Consider the following 19,823-nt stretch of genomic DNA (forward strand, 5'->3'; position numbering starts at 1 on the left):
GGGTAATATGCAAACTGACCCTAACAGCAGAAAGACTGGGAATGACTGGTCACTATGACACACACTGACCACCAGGCGGAAGACGCTCAATGCAGGAGCTGCCCTCTGGTGGTCAGTGCACTCCCACAGGGGGAGCTCTTCTCAGCCACAAGCCAGGCTGATGGCTGCCAGTACAGCGGTGGTGGTGGGAGCCTCTCCTGCCTCCTCAGCAGCGCTAAGGATGTCCGACTGCAGCTTAGGTCTGCTCCCCGCTGGCAAGTGGACATCCCCCGATGGCTGCCGGGCTGCCAGAGGGATGTCTGATTGCCAGCTTAGGCCCAATCCCCTGGGGAGCAGGCCTCAGCCATCAGATGGTCATCCCCCGAGGGGTCCCAGACTGTGAGAGGGCACAGGCTGGGCTGAGGGACCTCCCCCCCGCGCCCCCCCCGCCCCAAGTGCACAAATTTTTGTGCACCGGGTCTCTAGTATATATATAAAAGCCTAAGCAACCCATTGAGCAGCCGACCATCTGACCAGTAGTATGATGCACACTGACCACCAGGGGGCAGATGCTTAACACAGGAGCTGCCAAACTGCAGTGACTTGGCAGCTGCAGTTCTCGGGTGATGCACCGGAACCAGAGAGAAGGGAGCCCGATTCTGGGGTGTGTCACCCGAGAACTGCCCTCTCACAACCCGGGAACTCCTCAGGGGATGTTGGAGAGCCAGTTTCGGCCCGATCCCCGCAGGCCAGGTTAAGGGACCCCACAGGTGCACGAATCTGTGCACTGGGCCTCTAGAATCTATATAAGAGGGGTATGTTATCAACATGAATTATCACTAATGATGTTCATTCTGATTACTTGATGTGAGTGGTATCTACTGGGTTTCTCTACTGTAAAGTCTTTTTCCCTTTCCAGAACACGTTTCCACAATAGAAGTATTACATTTTGCTTCAGATGAGATTGGAACCTTGCTGTAGATATCAGCTCATCAGAGCAAGCTGTAAAGAAACCAGTGTACTGTCAGATGGGCACTAAACTTATCAAGGTGATCACTTTGTAAGTTATATAAATGTCTAAACACTGTGTTGTACACCTGAAATTAATATAATATAATATGTCAACTGTAATGGAAATATTTTTTGATTTTTTTTAAAGACACCAGAGCACCTTGGAAGATACCTCTTAGGGCACAGTCGTGGCTCCTCCTGCAACCTTTTGCATCAAATCTTATACTAATGAGTAATTAGTCCAATCAAAGTCAGACATAATTTTAATTTTTAAGTGAGGTGCAACAGATATTTACAGGGGCATAAATCAAAGCCATAAAAAGTTATAATGTAGTTAACCCCAATATTAATAATTTTTAGTGGATATAAATAAATATTCTAAAACTCATAGTATTTATAGATATATAAATGTACTGTATCTGAGAAATACCATGTATGAATCAAATAGAAAAACTAATATTCCTTACCAAAATGCTAACAGTCAATAGCTGAGAACTCCAATTCAGATATAAATACACAGAACCTATCTAATATATAAGTCACAAATCAGTATTTGCTCAGGCCATTAAAAGAATAGAAGAGGACAAAGGGGGATAATGGTGGTGGAAAGAGACTTGACTTCAGGTGGTGAGCACACGATGTAGTGTGCAGATGATGCATTATAGAATTTTACACTTGAAACCTGTATGGTTTTATTAACCAATGTCACCCCAATAAATTCAATAAAAAGTGTTAATCTCATTTAAAAACACTCAAAAAAGAATAGAAAAAGAATTAAATGTTACATATAGTCTTTTTTAGTATTTAATTCGTCGTTAATACTTTGTATGTGTATAAATAAAATTCAGGCATTTGTTCTTATTCAGAGTACTAATTTAGCATCCTGCATCACTTAATTAAACATTGCTTGAAAAAATAAACATGGCATAAAAGGGCTAAATTGTATTGAAGTTTTAGTAAATAAAACTAGAATGAGTTTAAAAATTATAAAACATATTTTGAAAACAATGGCAACTTTTCTGTTCAAATTTTGTCTACTATGAAGTCTGTGTTTAAAATATCAGAAATACAAGTGTCTAAACCTATTGCCATATAATACTATGAAATACCCTAAAGACATTGTTATTTTTAACCTGTCTTATAACCTAGATTTATTTCTGCTTTATCCTAAACAATGTACACCTTACATTTTTAAAAACTTGGAGAAATAACTTTTAATTTTCCCCTTGAACCCCAGGGTTTAGGTCTTGGGTGTGTATCACAGCATTAGAAAACATATGTGCTTCTTGAAGAGCCAGTTGTCAGTCATATCAGATGGCATCCTGAGAGTGTATCGCTCACGACTCAGTTACAGATAAACAGCATGAGGTACATGGAAGCAAAGAATTACAAAGTCGGACATGTCAAACTTTCTGCAGAAGAATAAAAATTGGGGGTGAGCAGGTTTAAAATAAATAAATAATATAATTTAGGGAAATCTTTCTTTTTAATCAATGTGTGCTAGAAAATAAACACCTTTAGGATGAGGACAGGTCCTAATCCAAATTGTATAAAGTTCTACCATGTTACACTGCATATTCACATATTAAGTACTACTTAATTCAACTGACTTGTATTATAATTAACATTTTAAAGAATATGCTAATAAGATCAGATATTACTATAAAATATAGACACTTTGACCACAAATTCATATTTAAAACTTCAGTGGAAAAGCATAAGTGCATGGTAATCTGATTGAATTTATTATGTGGGTAAGGGTAAAGGATATTTGGAAACAGTTTAAAAAGCCTTCATGATGATCTCAGCTGAGGGTGGAGGATGTGTGGAGAGGAACCTGGTATTTGTTCCCTTTCTACTCTTTCTAACCGTGCTTTTCTCTTGCTACTACATGAAATGAATTGCAACCTTGTACTTCCAGGTTAAATGTTAACTCAGGTGGAAGCTCAAGATGCTCTATTTGGTCAGATTTAATACAACCACCTCTTTCAGTCTGATTGAGAGCTATCTGGGAAGGTTTTCACTATGAGTGTACAGCCTTCAGTTTATCTAACTATGCTTTTTAAAGCACCAAAGTAACCACACCACTCATTCTCCACCTTTAAACCCTTCAGACATCTGCCGCTGGCTCACTGCAGTGCTATCCATCCTCTGTACACAGGGTACTCCCTGAACATGCCTCCCTGTGGCCTTCTAACTGCTATTCCTTTATTCCGTCTCAGCTTCTCTCAAAAGCCTTTCCCCAACTGTATCCCACTCTCCTCTCCTGCACGTTCCCATGGCACTAACATGGACCCCACATGCCCAGAGCTCCTCTTATATGCCAAGTGCTGCTGTTCAGTCACAAACCAGACAGACCCAACCCCAGCTTCAAGGTCCATATCATTTAGCTGGGAAGAAAGCCTTAAAGAATAAATCAGAAATAATTAACAAAATCACTAGAAGAGTCCAGAGTGTCTTAAAGGGAACAAAGGGAGGCACAGAACTGTAGAATAGAACTTAACCTAGGGGGATGGTGAAGGAAAGTCCTCCTTAAGTGCGTCAAGTACACTGCCATCATGGTGTAGGCCAAGACAAGGAAAAATACAAAAAATATTCATGGCCCTGGCTGGGTAGCTCAGTTGGTTAGAGTGTCATCCCAACATGCCAAGTTTGAGGGTTCGATCCCCAGCCAGGGCACATACAAGAGTCAACCAATAAAAGTATACTAGTAAATAAGTGGACCAACAAATTTCTCTCTCTCTCTCTCTCTCTCTCTCTCTCCCCCTCCCTCCCTCCCTTCCTATCTCTCACTCTCTCTCTCTCTCTCTCTTTTTCTCATTCCTTCCCCTCCATTCCCCTCTCCCTTCCTCCAAAATCAATTTTAAAAATTCAAAAATCCTAAGCATGAGGACAACATATGCAAAAACACGTCACAGTGGGGGAGAGGGAGAAAGAAAGAATATGGAATATTTTAGCAACAAAGAGAAAGAGTTGTACAAGATGAGGCTGGAGAACACCTTGACCCAGAGCATGCCAGAGGCCTATGGAAGCCAAGAGGCACACCGCTCATTTCCCCCCGAAAGAACTTGATGTTGGGCTGTGAGCAGGACAGTGGGTTGGTTGTGAGCAGGGCAGTTGGCTAAGACTTTTAGGATGCTGCACAACATGCCACCAAGCCCAAACTCCTCCAGGGCAGCCTCCAGTCCGTGGCTAAGCATAGTGGAGCTGGCCCCTTCTCTCCAATGCAGGAGTCCTCTTAGAGGTCCTCCTGCTTCAGTCCTCCCACTGGATTGGCCAAGACTTTGTCAGATTTGTTTAGCAGATCATATACATCTGATTACCGTCTTCGCCAGTTTGAGGCTCTCTCTGGAGTGGTCTTATTCAGTGTGAGATATGCTTATTTGTTTTGAGAGTCTTTGAGTGAATGCTGTACTATTGATACTATCAATTAGACACAACAAATGAAACTCACATAATTGCATTCCCAGCTTTCAACAACTTCGTAGCTCTGGGGAAATTGAAACAGTTGTGAAGATTTTTTCTCTAGGAAATTCAAAAGATCACCTATGTCTGGATGAAGCAAATAACTCTCAATGGGCTGTGTTCAGTTTTCATTAAACAAATATTTAATTATAACAATTTATTGCTGGAAACAGCACAATACATTTGGTATAGTTCAAGCTACAACAGAGATGAGAATATTGGCTCAATTACTTTTGTTGAGTTCCCACAGTGAACAACTTGCCATTTAAGACAGTTAACAAGGCTTTTCTCCAAAGGAAGAAAAGGATCCACTGCCTCGAATTAGTATATATATATATATTTGATAAACTTTTGCAAGGGAGTAAGTTTCCATTAGGGATACCTCTCCAACACCCACCCTGTCTTGCCCACGTGTATCAGCCAGGTAGCCTGATTACGTGAACGTGGATGGATCCCACCCCCTGCTCCAGCCTGAGACAACCAGGATATTTATCCTCCTTTGCCAAAACCAAGAGTGACCTAATGGATGTCTCTGCCTCTTAATTCCCCTGGATGTGAAGGGGTAAACTGCTGCTAGTGGCAGCTACTGGAGACACTCAAGGAAATCAGACTAAAGACAAAGCCTGCACAGAGAAGCCAAGACCTTCAAAGAAGCAGACCTGAGCTGTGTATGAAGGTTTCCCTTTCCTACCTGATCACTGAAGCCAGGGTGAAATGCATCTCCTGTTACTTATACTCTTAAAAGTGTTCTGCGCTGGCTGGTGTGGCTAAGTAGACTGAGCATGGTTCCATTTACCAGCAGGTTGCTGGTTCAATTCCCAGTAAAGGCATATGCCTGAATTTCAGGAACAACCCGCAGTGGGGGACATGCTGAAGGCAGCAGATCAATGTTTCGCTCTCACATCAATGTTTCTCTCTGCCTCTCCCTTCCTCTCTCTATAAAAATCAATAAAGTATTCTTTAAAATAATAGTAAAGTTATTTTTTTTAAAATATATTTTTATTGATTTCAGAGAGGAAAGCAAAGGGAGATCGAGATAGAACCATCAACGATGAGAGAGAATTATTGATTGGCTGCCTCCTGCAACCCTCACTGGGGATTGATCGAGCCCGCAACGGGGGCATGTGCCCTGACCGGGAATCAAACCATGACCTACTGGCTCATAGATCAATGCTCAACCACTGAGCCAAGCCAGCTGGGCTAAAGTTATTTCTTTTTTTAAAAAGTGTTCTAACACCCAAGGGTGCTTTCCTAGTTTTCTTAGTTTAAAATTACACATTTGATCATGCATCTTAGTTTACCTGACAAAAAAATGACAGTCAATTGTTACTGAATGCATGAGGCTCAGTTTCTTGATCCTCACTAAACACAGTCTTAAAATTTTTGCATACCATTTCAACAAGTACCAAAAAATATTGTAAAATATAATAAAATATAAACGTGTATTAGCTAATTAGTGGGATTAACACTTGCTGCTAGGTAAAAGTCATGATTGAATACTTAAATATCCACAAATGAAAAGCAGCAGACTCTTTTCTGATTAAAAAAAGTTGCTATTCAATTTGTTTATGTGAGAGTTTGCAATGATGACCTGTGGGCCAAATCTATGCTACATTTGTTTGCTTTGCTGACAAATATTTAAACACACATAACATATATAAACAAAGAAAACATATAGCTCTGTATGGCAATAAGCAACCAGACGTGAAAAGCAGCTTCTCACTTCAGGCTAAAAATGAGCAGCCAATTTTTTGTTGTTTTTCTTTTAGTTTATCTTTATTGTTGAAAATATTATAGATGTCCCCCTTTTTTCCCCCCACTGATCCCCTCCACCCCACATCCCCCGCCCACCCCTCCTCCCGCCTTTACAGCACTATTGTCTGTCCACGGGTTATGCATATATGCATATAAGTTCTTTGGTTAATCTCTTCCCCTCCTCGTGCCCCGCCCCCTTCCGCCCCCCACACACACATTCCCTGAGATTCATCAGTCTGCTCCATGCTTCCATGTCTCTGGATCTATTTTATTCATCAGTTTATTTTGTTTACTAGATTCCACATATGAGTGAGATCATGTGATACTTATCTTTCTCTGACTAGCTTATTTTGCTTAGCATAATACTCTCCAGGTCCCTCCATACTGTCTCAAAGGGTAAGATATCCTTCTTTTTTACAGCCACATAGTATTCCAGGGTGTAAATGTACCACAGCTTTTTTATCCACTCATCTGCTAGTGGGCACTTTGGCTATTTCCAGATCTTAGCTAGTGTAAATTGCACTGCTATGAACATAGGGGTGCATATATTCTTTCTGATTGGTGTTTTGGGATTCTTTGGCTATATTCCTAGAGGTGGGATCCCTGGGTCAAATGACAGTTCCATATTTAATTTTCTGAGGAAACTCCATACTGTTTTCAATTGTGGCTACACCAGTCTGCATTCCCACTAGCAGTGTGCTGGGGTTTCCTCTTCTCCACATCCTCTCCAGCACTTGTTGTTGATTTATTGATGATAGCCTTTCTGACAGGTGTGAGGTGATACCTCATTTCAGCAGCAAGTTTTGATTACAGTGGGGCCTTGACTTACGAGTGTCCCGACTAACGAGTTTTTTTGAGATACCAGCTATCTCTCAGCCGATTTTTTGCATTGAGTTGACAGAGTAATTTGAGTTAACGAGCTCCTTAATGAGCTCAGTCTCGGAACGAATTAAACTCGTAAGTCAAGGCCCCTCTGTACTTTGTACAAGGTCCCCTTCACCCATTCTGAGACCTCACCACTATGAGGTGATTGATTATGTAACCTCTGATGTAAGAGTACAGATTTATTCCGTATACTGAAAAAACCTGACAGAGAATCCAAAAACCGACACCAAAGTAAATAATGATTTCCTATTTTAGAAAGCATATAAGGTTTTAGATGAGTGAAAACTTTCAATAGAATCTTTCACATCCTTTTAGCACCAAATAGGCATATCATACCTGGAGGTCTTTTTCTTCTATCTTCTTCTGCAGCACTTCAAGGCACTTGGTGAAGTCAGTATGGTCCTGGTCAGGAGTTGAAATGAGCTCACATCCCTATGTGTTAACAGAAGACAAAAAGTGAATAAGTAACGATGTCAACCTTATGAACACCATCAAGAGCTATAAAAGTAATGATAAGGTATAACAGAGACATCCTATTATTTCTGTATTACATCCTGATCATTAGAATCATTGCCCTGTTATCTTCTTTATTTCACATAACAGGACATCTCAGAATAGCAAAATAATGGTCTGATTGTGAAAATCATTTTACCAAGGAAAGGTACAGATTAGATTACATTAATGGTGTTTAAAATTCACTGCAGCAATGAAAGATGAATATAAGAACTCTGCTACAAGACTTATAAAATATATTCACAGGGAAATAAACTTAAGTTAAAACTATTGCTAAGAAACTTTAAATTTCTTTGAGAAGACCTCCTACATTTACTTACATGAATGGAAAAAGTAATATTAATATAATGATATTACATTTTAAGAAAAACGAAGTGAGATGTCCTATAAAACTCCTTTTCTGCACCCACTTTCCTATGTAAAAAGCAGCATGAAGAGCTTTTCCCGTGTGAATATGTTTCCTGGGTTATCTTCTGGACATAATGAAGTGAAGTTATAAGTTCTTTGCCTCTTGTCCAACAGATACCTCACCTAGTAAAAAGCACTGAAATCTTTTTATAAATATAAAGCCACAAGAGTGACAGCTTGTTGACATCATTGAATGTAGATGACTAAAGGAAAGATATTTTTGAAATGACACATTTTCCTCCAATGTCTTATAGGGGGAAAGGTATGTAAAGCCAGAGGGCAATGGGACTTCAGACTCCTTGATTCAGGAATAAAACAATTTGAGGCCTCTGAAAAACAGCTGAGTAAGGGAAAGTTAAATATATCTACTATATGACGGTGCCATTCAAACAGTTTTCAAGGATACAAAACACCTATACTATCTCTTAAATTATTCTAAGGGCCATTCTCAGTAGATTTAAAGGTTCTTCTTTAACTTCAAGGTTTCTTTAAATGTGGCAAGCTCGACCTATGCCTTTTTCATTTATGACTGCCCTACAATGTGGTGACCAATGAAAAAATTACTTTCTCATCATTTAGAAAATTATTAGGCTTTAGGAGATGTATATGTCATCTTTATAAGATCATCAACATGTACTTTCCTGACCCTAAAAGAACACTGAGCCTGGCCGATTTGGCTCAATGGTTGAGTGTCAACCTATGAACCAGGATGTCCCGTTTTGATTCCCGGTCAGGGCACATGCCTGAGTTGTAGGCTTGATGCCCAGAGTGGGGCGTGCAGGAGGCAGCTGATCAATAATTCTCTCTCATCATTTATGTTTCTCTCTCTCCCTCTCCGTTCCTCTCTGAAATCAATAAAAGTATATATTTTTTAAAATAACACTAAAATTACTAAGCAAGGGCATAAACAACTGGACTGGTCTCAGGCTAACACTCCTATAAAGGAAGATATAAGGCGACACCAAAGCACACAGGAATATGATCAGGGCTGAGGGCACTGGATTGTCACCAAAGCAAAAATCGCTTTTCTGCAAGTTCCCTGAGGACAAGAATTATGTTTCATTCATTACTGTTTAACTGCCTGGCACCAGTTTGCTACATAGTAAATATTCAATAAATGTTTAAATATTCTTGAGGGGAAAAAATGTATGCTAGCAAAGGGACAGGAGAGTGTGGCATCTTATTGCTAAATATAGTGTATGCCACAATGGAAAAGTTCTTTTAAGTGCTGACAATAGAAACCATTACTACAGTAAAAGGAAACAAAATTAAAAAAGCAAATAGAAATAGCAAAATAAGAGATGATTAATAGATGGTTGTCTACCTTAAAGTTATCTTCACAGAATCAACAACATTCACAGGAAAACTTATAGCTAAAGAGAACCCCAAAAATAATCTATCTAATGCCACTATAACATTATGGAGACTAAGAAAATAAAAACAAAACAAGAGATTTAAATGGACTTGTTAACCACTGGACAACAAGGTAAGCAGCAGTATTGATGTCACATCTATAAATCCTTTTTTTTTTTTGAATCCTATGAAGTGGGAACAAATTCCTAGAAATCTAATAGAAAAAGGTCATATAACATCTCTAGAGTTGGTTCCACAGGAATGGTATTATAAATAAAACTGCTTGAAATATATGAGCAAGGCTTCAATAACATCTTACTTTATTTCAACAATTTAAGATGGACACACAGAAAAGTTTAAGTCAGGACACAGAGAAGATTACCAGTACTGAACAGTTAGATTATAAACCAAAAACCTCTAGAAACTCTATTTGGGGTATTTATCAGCCACCCACAGCTTCTTGGAATTTCATGAGTTTAAATGATTCTAATCTTTTCACAGGTTGACAAGGAATTCAACAGAAGCAGAAACAGCTCCTAGCCTGGTCGGGTGAGCTTCCAACACCTAGAAAGGAGGCCTATGAAATAAAGTGCCACAATAGGCCTTTGGCTAAATAAGATGTTCTCACTGTTTTCTGGGTCTTATGATAACATATTAAGATCTAATAGAAAAGAAATATAAAGCTAAATTGATAAACTATCAAAACCCTGCAGAGAAGGAAAAAATGTAGAAATGGTTGCTAATAGATATTAAGCAATGCTCAACTATTATACATTAACTAGAGGCCCGGTGCATGAATTCGTACATGGGTGGGGTCCCTCGGGATAGCCTGCAGGGATCGGGCCAAACCCACAGTCTAATGCTGCCTGCTGCTCCTGCTCCTGCTCATCCTGGCCCCACTGCACCTGACGCGGACTCGCGCCCAGTCAGTTCCAATAGGGAGAGGCTTGCAATGCCGCAGCGGTGCTTGCTAGCCGTGAGCCCCGGGTCTGGCGCCCATTCCTAGGGGGTTGGGGGGTGGCCAGGATGTGATCAGCCCTCCAGGCGGGTGGTGGGACTCCCTTGCCAGCTCTGGATCCGGATCTGTACTGCCGACATTCACGCCGGTTGTTGGAAGCCACCTGGCAGCCCCTTTTATATCGTTTCTTCCTTGTGGAGCCTCTAGGGAGGGGAAGCAGCCACCTGCCCAAGGCCAAATTCCAGGACACTGGTGGCACAGGTCCATTGGTGCCTGGCCCCATTCTTTGAAGATTGGACCTGCAGGACTACTGAGGGAGTGAGTGGCTGCCACAAGGCTGGTGGGCTGCCGGGACGGGTCAGTCAGCTGAACGATGCTCCTGCTGTGGGAGCGCACTGACCACTAGGGGGAAGCTCCTACATTGAGTGTCTGTCCCCTGGTGGTCAGTGTGCATCACAGAGACTGGTCATTGGGTCGTTTGGTCGCTTAGGCATATATATATATATATATAGATGAACCTGCGGGTGGCTCAAATCTTGTACTATGCATTTCACAAATATAGTTTTAGTCATCTTAAAGTAGAAATTGAAATAACTCAATTCTACTAATAAGATGCCTTTATGAACACACCATTTTTTTTCAAGCTGGATTATTACTTTTTAATATTATATTTTATTTTGTTTTATACTAGAATTCAAAAGCAAAGACTTGGATTGACATCAGAAATGACAATGGATTGACATCAGAAATTTCTAATTTAATGGCTCTTCTGATTTTGTTCAAACCTGAAAAAATCTTTTGGATAGGAAAAACCACAATGCCCACTCCATCCCCTCCTAACTATACTCACACAAAAGGAAAAGCAAGAAGAACTGAGTAAGTCAAAACAACTAGTGTGTTGAATTAAACATATTCTTCCTGATCAAGTCTCTCTCATTTCATAAATCAAAACCATGCCAAAACCAGTTTGGCTCAGTGGATAGAGCGTCGGCCTGCGGACTGAAAAGTCCCAGATTCGATTCTGGTCAAGGGCATGTACCTGGGTTGCGGGCACATCCCCAGTGGGAGGTGTGCAGGAGGCAGCTGATCGATGTTTCTCTCTCATTGATGTTTCTAACTCTCTATCTCTCTCCCTTCCTCTCTGTAAAAAATCAATAAAATATATTTAAGAAAAAAACAAAACCAGGAAAAGACACACAAATTTAATTATAAATCAATTACCCAAGGCCCAATCAACTACTTTTTAGAGTCTTATTGTGTGCCTTCTGCTTCATTAAATAATACTATATACATAAGAAATAGGATTCTACTAGATACTAATAACACAGCCCAGTGGAAAATAAAACTATCTACACTAATAAAAGAGAAACATGCAAATTGGTGTCACACCGCTACCCTTCCCATTGGCTAATCAGGGCGATATGCAAATTAACTGCCAGCCAAGATGGCGGCCGGCAGCCAGGCAGCTTGAAGCGAACATGAGGCTTGCTTGCTTCAGTGACGGAGGAAGCTAACGTTCCCCGCCTGCCTTGCCGGCCTCTGAGCTTGCAGTTTGAAACATTGTTACAAATATAGAAGCTAAACAAAACCCCAGAAACCTGCTTTCAGCCAGCCGGGATCTCAGAGCTGGAGTTGAAACAGTGTTTCGATTATAGAACCCAAACAAACCAGATACCTGCTTTCAGCAGCCGAGGCCTCAGAGCTGGAGCCAAGCCTCAGAGCTAAAGCTGGCCCAGAATAAAAAAAAAAAAAAGAAAGAAAGGAGCAGTTGGGAGCTTCAGTCACCCGCCAGACTGAAAACAGCCCTCAGCCCCTCACCCAGACAGGCCATGCACCCCAGTGGGGACCCCCACCCTGAAGGGGGTGTGATCAGATGCAAACAGCCATCATCCCCTCACCCAGGCTGGCCAGGCACCCAAGTGAGACCCCCACCCTGATCCAGGACACACTTCAGGGCAAACCAGCCGGCCCCCACCCGTGCACCAGGCCTCTATCCTATATAGTAAAAGGGTAATATGCCTCCCAGCACCGGGATCAGCGGAGCCGCGAGGCCTCCTGGCACTGGGATCAGTGTGACAGGGGGCAGCGCCCAAACCGCCTGATCGCCCTGTGGCTCTGTGTGTGACAGGGGGCGGGGCCACAACCTCCCTATCCGCCCTGCTCTGTTTGTGACAGGCGAAGGCACCCCAACCCCCTGATCAGTCCTGCTCTGTGCCTGATAGGGGGAGCTCCCCAACCCCCTGATCGCCCTGTGGCTCTGTGTGTGACAGGGTGTGGCGCCCCAAGCCCCCCCCCCACGGGCCCTGCTCTGTGATGGGGTAGAGCCATAACCTCCCCATTGGCCCAGCCCTGAGTATGACAGGGTGCGGTGCCCCAACCCCCTGATCCGCCCTGCTCTGTCTGTGACAGGGGGCGGTGTCCCAACTCCCCTATCGGCCCTACTCTGTGCGTGACAGGGGGGAGCTCCTCAACCCCCTGATCGGCCCTGCTCTGTGTGTGAGAGGGTACAGAGCCCCAACCCCCCTGATGGGCCCTGCTCTGTGAGTGACAGGGGGCAGCACCCCAACCCCATGATTGGCCCTGCTCTGTGCGTGACAGGGGGTGGCGCTGCAACCTCCCCATCGACCCTGCCTTGAGTGTGACAGGGGGAGGTGCCCCAAACCCCCAAACGGCCCTACCCTGAGCGTGACTGAGAGTGGCATCACAACCTCCCGATCCGCCCTGCTCTGTGCATGACAGGGGGCAGCGCCCCAACTCCCCAATTGGCCCTGCTCTGAGCCCGACCAGGGGCTGCACCTAGGGATTGGGCGTGCCCTCTGCCACCCGGGAGCAGGCCTAAGCCAGCAGGTTGTTATCTCCCGAGGGGTCCCAGACTGCGAGAGGGCACAGGCCGGGCTGAGGGACACCCCCCCCCCCAGTGCACAAATTTTTGTGCACCGGGCCTCTAGTCCTAATATATAAAAACCCCGGGTCCGTCACATCCGCAATGACCGAAGACTCAACTAATGCACAGGCTGCGTGCGCAGCAGACTCTGGTGGGTGGCAACTTGTGGCAGCAGATATAGGGATGGGGGAGGTGGGGCCAGCACTCACACTCACAACCACACACACGCACAGACACACACAGCGCCCACCAGCTCACAGCCTTTTCTCCCTTTCTTTTCCTCCCTCCCAGCTCGCTCTCCGAGCCTCTCTCAGAATGAGGAAACAAAATAGACTGGGCCTGAAGAGGCCTGGGTGGAAGGGAGGGCGGGCAGAGGGTAGAGCAGCCCCCACTGGCCCTGCTCTTTCCCAGACGGGAAAGAGGAAGAGGGACATAGGGAGGCAGGGAGGCCTGGAGGACTGCTGAGAAAAACAAAGAGAGACAGAGACTGGGCAAGACCAAGCCAGCAGGGGAGGGTCGTTGGGGGCGAAATCAGGTCGGCAGAGAAGGGCAGTTAGGGGTGATCAGACAGGCAGAGGCAGTTGGGGGCAAGATCAGGCTGGCAGGGGAGAGCAGTTGGGAGAGAGATTAGGCCAGCAGGGGAGAGCAGTTAGGAATGATCAGGCAGGCAGGCAGAGGGGTTAGGGGCAATCAGGCAGGCAGGCAGAGGCAGTTAGGTGCGATCTGGCAGGCAGGCAGGCAAGTGGTTAGGATCCAGCAGTCCCAGATTGTGAGAGGGATGTCCAACTGCCGGATTAGGTCCGATCCCACAGGTTCGGGCCTAAACCGGCAGTTGGACATCCCCTAAGGGGTCCCGGATTGGAGAGGGTGCAGGTTGGGCTGAAGGAACCCCCAAGCATGAATTTCATGCACCAGGCCACTAGTCTATATAATAAAAGCCCAAGCGACTGTTACGGTGGAACAACCAGAATGACCGGTCACTATGATGCACACTGACCACCATGGGGCAGATGCTAAATGCAGGAGCTGCCCCTTGGTGGTCAGTGCGCTCCCACAGGGGAAGTGCTGCTCAGCCAGAAGCCAGGCTCATGGCTGGTGAGCGCAGCGGCGGTGGCGGGATCCTCTCCTGCCTCTGTGGCAGCGCTAAGGACCCCTCAGGGGATGTCCGCCTGCCAGCTTAGGGAGTGGACCTAAGCTGGCAGGCGAATATCCCCTGAGGGGTCCAGGACTGTGAGAGGGTGCAGGCTGGTCTGAGGGACCGCCCCCCCTCCCCCCAGTGCACAAATGTCGTGCACCGGGCCTCTAGTGAATACCATAATTAGTAAACATATAAAATATAAATATATGTGTGTGTTTGAGAAAATAGACAAATAAGGGGAGGCTCATTTTTTTCTTTTTCCCATACTGAGAAATTCCTAGTGCTACTTCACCACTATCTAGCAAAACCTGAAAGCATGTCAGTCTTCTGTTTGATTGGTAGTGTGGGCATTTGAAATCTCATTTTGACCTTGGGGCTAAGCAACATTCTCTAAAATCTACAATACATTGCAATGAGAGAAACCTATTGAGAAAACTATTGATTGATTACATCAGCTTATCCTCAGTAAAGCGTAACTAAAGAACAAAAACTTGCAGTGTTGATATCATATGATAGAAAATATGTAATAAAATTGATGTAATTTGCAATGATCAAGAAAACATCATGAGTTCATATTAAGATGATAGCTGCACTAAGGTCCAGGAGAAGCAGTTTAAAAGCAAATATTAAAGGTACAGAAAGATTTAGAAAGTTACAAATAAGGAAAATTAATCCTACTGTCAACATAATAATTCATCAAACTTGAGGAGACTAAAAACTAAAAAGAAGCAAACTGGCCACTCTGGGAGCAAATTAACCAAAGAAGTGGAACAAATTACACACACACACATCCATGGGCAAAACCTCATGTCTGGAAAATCCTTTGCTGCTCCTTTGGGAACACAGGATCTTTAGTCAGGACTAGACTCAATGCCCCTGAGCACAGGGAAACTGACTTATGAAAATCAGTTGCTAGGACAGTGGGGGTACATTATCAAGCAGTCAATAGAAGTTTGATGGATAGAGAAATGATGGATGGATTAAAACCACTTCTTTCGTCATAAGACTAATGGTACGTTTCACTAAAATATAAATCTAGATTAAACTAAATAGTGAATCTAACAAAGAAAAAGCAATATTGATGTTATTATTTTTTCAGGTATTACACTTCCATTACCATGAGTTAATTATGTCACACATTTGTTTTAGGGCGCCAATGATACAGATTCTTAAAATGGTGACAAATATTAGTTCTTTATATGCAATTAAGTAGTTTAAAATAGAACAATACGTTAATGTTAGCAAAGTTACCATCCAGGCAGGGAAAGTGAAACACAAATGCACACATGCAGCAGTATAAAGTGTTACACAAATAATTCAGAACATTCTCAATAAGTTGTAATGTATTTAATAGACAGGCAAATGACAAGGAAACAAGCTGTTATCAGGAATTTGGTAAAAATTTAGCAATCAATGGTTTGCAGAACATGCCCTGGAAAGATATTAGCTCAGCTCAATTTCCAATACTGCTGACATCTATAGCTATAGAAAACACAAACATACCTAATCGTAATATATGACCCTAATCAAGATAAGGTCACAAATTAGTTCAAAGGGATGGTTTTGCCCAGTGTGGTTTATTTACACACTAGAGGCCCGGTGCATGAAATTCGTGCATGAGACGGGAGGTGTCCCTCAGTCTGGCCTGCACCCTCTCACAATCTGGGACATCCCTCTCACAATCTGGGACCGCTGACTCCTAACTGTTCGCCTGCCTGCCTGATTGCCCCTAACTGTTCGCCTGCCTGCCTGATTGCCCCTAACTGTTCGCCTGCCTGCCTGATCGCTCCTAACCACTCTGCCTGCCAGCCTGATGCCCCTAACTGTTCGCCTGCCTGCCTGATTGCCCCTAACTGTTTGCCTGCCTGCCTGATCACTCCTAACCACTCTGCCTGCCTGCCTGCCTGCCTGATTGCCCTTAACTGTTCGCCTGCCTGCCTGATCGCTTCTAACCACTCTGCCTGCCTGCCTGATCACCCCTAACTGCTCTCCTGCCTGCCTAATTGCCCCTAACCGCCTCTCTCTCGGCCCCCGCTACCACAGCTTCATCTGGAAGGACATCCGGAATGACGTCCAGAAGGTTGTTTGGCTGTCCAGTCTAATTAGCATGTAATGCTTTTATTATTATAGATTTTAAAAGAAAATAGTTTCAAGCAATAAGGGTTATGATAAATGCTAAAATTAAATAATTTCACTACTAGATGAACTAAACAACTTAATTATATAAATTATTAATAGTCTACCTTATGAATAAGGAAATATTTTATTAGACTGACCAAATCATTTTATTATAGGAATTTATTAAATCAACCTTATGGTTATTGACATATTAATCAAAGTTTCAGCTTTAAGCACATCCCACTGTGTCTCTGTTCACTACTGCGTACCCAGTGGCAAGGAGTAAGCATTCAGTAATGAACAGAGTCATTTACACAAAGTCTTGAGATACACAGATCAGGGATCAGCAATGTTTTTCTGTAAAAGGTCAAACAGTAATTCTTTAATTGATTTATTTTTAAAATATATTTTTATTGATTTCAGAAAGGAAGAAGAGGGAGAGAGAGATAGAAACATCAATGATGAGAGAGAATCATTGATTGGCTGCCTCCTGCACGTCCCCTACTGGGGAATCAAGCCCACAACCTGGGCATGTGGCCTTGATTGGAATCAAACCCAGAACCCTTCAGTTTGCAGGCTGATACTCTATCCACACTCAAACCAGCTAGGGTGCAAGCAGTAATTCTTTTAGGCTTTGCAGTCCATAGGGCTTCTTGCCCAATTACTCAACTTTGCCTTTATAGCATGAAATCATCTTCAGCCAATAAATGAAGGAAATGGTTGTATCCCAATAAAACAAATTTGAAGTTCACATAATTTTCATGTGTTAGGAAATAATTTATTTTGATATTTTCCCCCACCATTCAATATTGTAAAAACCAGTTTTCACTTTGCCAGCTGTACAAAAATAGATAGCAGCCCGACGTGGCCTGGGGGCTATAGTTTACCAAGTAATCCCTGTTCCAAGTCCACAATTAGCTTTGTGATTTTAACAACTAAACCCTATATGTGTGTGAGCAATTTAATGTGAGGGAACAGGTTCAGACCTTTAAAAAATCTCTCTGAACCTGCTTTTCCTCATCTGTAATGCAACTATTGTGCAAATGAAACTGCTGTTCTGTTTCCTCAGGATTATCTACAGAAAGTGGTGGGCCCAGCGATGGACTAGGAGCAAATGCTCACCTCACACTTCAGAAGAATCTCTAGAAACATCAGATGTCACAGTCAGACCAAGTCACACCAAAGCTTACTAGAATCAACAAAATATTATTAATATTCTCTGAGAACTTTGTGTGGATGCTTACAAAACTATTTTGATGTTTACTGACAAAAATATTTGCCAAAACTATTATTGACAACTAAAATAAATTACAAGGCAATGAGTGTCCATAATCAACCAATTTCAAAAGACCAATGCAAAAACCATTAGACTGTCATTCATGATCACTTAATTTACTGTTTGTCAATAAGTTAACTAACATAGGTTAATGAGTTTTTACATTGAACATGCATAAAACATCAGTTTATACTATGCTGTCTCTTCTAATATTCCTTAATGGAAAAGAAAACATATCTTTTGAAAAAAATGATGATAACATATCAATTGTTATTTCATGCACTATTTTCAGAGAGAGATTTTTCCTCATTAAAATAAGAGGCAAGGAGTTAAATCTGGTGAAAGCATTCCCAAATTAGCTATTACCTTATTCATTCCAGGTTAAGTCACTCAGTGCCCATCCATTACCCAGGCCAAGGCAGGACTTGTGCAAATTATCCCGCAAAGATTTTTTTGGGACTCTGAAACTTCTACTGTAACTTCATGGACTAAATTTATAAGGTTAAGAATTAAAAAGTTATTTCCTCTTAGGTACCATGCACACCAATTTAAAAATTTATTTGGAGTGACTTACGTATAGCTTCTTATCTAGCATAATATAATGTATATAGTTATAAAATATCAAATAAACTAGGATTTTCCCCAGAAAATATAATCTAATTCTCTGAAAAAGCAGGTAATGTTAAAAGTATCTAATCTTCAAATTAGAATCTCAAAATTATGATCTCTTGATAATTAACTATCTTCCTCACTAAATTAATAACATTAATAATCTAATATCCGAGTACCCCTTGTGTTGTGTGAGATATTAGTCACTTTATATGAATTATGTTCTTGAATTCCACAATGACTGTATAAGGTAAATGTAATTATTTCATTTTTACATATGTGGATTGAAGTTTAGAGAGATTAAATAACTTGCCCAAAATAGCACAGCTGGTGAGGACATTGTATATGATCTGAAGCCCATACTCTTAACCTAACATGCTTTGTACTCAATCTTGCTTAATTAAACTTCGAGTACTTTAAAAGGTTTAAGCAGGAAAATGCCTTTGTAATTTATACTGAACTTTTATGTAGTTTGTTTTTTCCAGCTTTAAGTACTTGAAAATCCTTTAGCTCTTAGGCAGACATGACACCTGCCGGCCTCCCTGCTGCTTCCATGGGAGCCAAAGGCTTTGAAAGCCCCTGGGCTCCTCCAGCCAGCCAAAGTGGGTAATGAATGGCTAGAGCCATTTGCTGCTTTCCCAACTCATTATATTATCACTATAATCATATTATCATTACATTTATGATAATTTATTTTTTCTTTGCTATTAAACATACTATTATGGTCAATATCTCTGTATATGTGTTTCTGGTTATTTTCTTATAATTGAATTCTAGGAATAAAATTGCTGGGAAAATCATAAGCACATTTTAAAAATCCTTGTTAGATATTGCCAGAGTGCTTTCTAGGAAAGTTTCAAAAATGTGTATTCCTAGTAATAACATATGAGGGTGAAGAGTTTCTTCTTTTAAAACAACTAACACTAAGAAATCTGGTGAAAAGCAATCCATGATGAATTTCTTTAAAAAAAATTTTTATTGATTGGTATTTTTTTGGGAGAGGAAAGGAAAGGGAGCAAGAAAAAGAGAAAAACATGGAGTTGTTGTTCCACTTACTTATGAATTCATTGGTTGATTCTTGTATGTGCCCTACGGGGGATCAAACCAGCAACCTTGGCATATGCTCTAACCAACTGAGCTACCCGGCCAGGGCTCATCAGGAATTTCTTACTGTGAATTAATTTAATTGCCTCTTAATAGTAAACAGAGATAAGTTTCATTCAGGGAAAGATGTCTTTCATTGTCAAGGAAAGGAAGAGAAAATTAAGATAATTTTGGAGTGGTGTGAAGCAGGAATGAGGACTTAGAATCTAAAGAACAGTATAAAAAATGGACACTTCCGGGAGGGGGAATAGTTGTCAATCATAGAGTAAAGAAGAGAAGACAAGATAGTACCTAAGATCATCTTTCAAGTGGTTCTGAACACATGAAATATAACTTACTATCCCTTGACATTAGAATTTTTTGGTAA

General features: G+C 42.0%; 1 protein-coding gene across 3 annotated transcripts in view; it reads right to left on the reverse strand.

Moving 5' to 3' along the window:
* The window catches only part of TPK1 (thiamin pyrophosphokinase 1), a 276,645-nt gene that overhangs the window by 151,661 nt on the left and 105,161 nt on the right, over positions 1 to 19,823 (reverse strand). For all 3 annotated transcript variants that reach the window (XM_023758885.1, XM_006094776.3, XM_023758886.1), the window contains exon 5: positions 7,432 to 7,527. In XM_023758885.1, the coding sequence (XP_023614653.1) occupies positions 7,432 to 7,527 (96 nt within the window). The remainder of the gene's footprint in view (positions 1 to 7,431; positions 7,528 to 19,823) is intronic.

Source organism: Myotis lucifugus, unplaced genomic scaffold (genome assembly GCF_000147115.1).
Source record: "Myotis lucifugus unplaced genomic scaffold, Myoluc2.0 scaffold_141, whole genome shotgun sequence".
NCBI lineage: Eukaryota > Metazoa > Chordata > Mammalia > Chiroptera > Vespertilionidae > Myotis > Myotis lucifugus.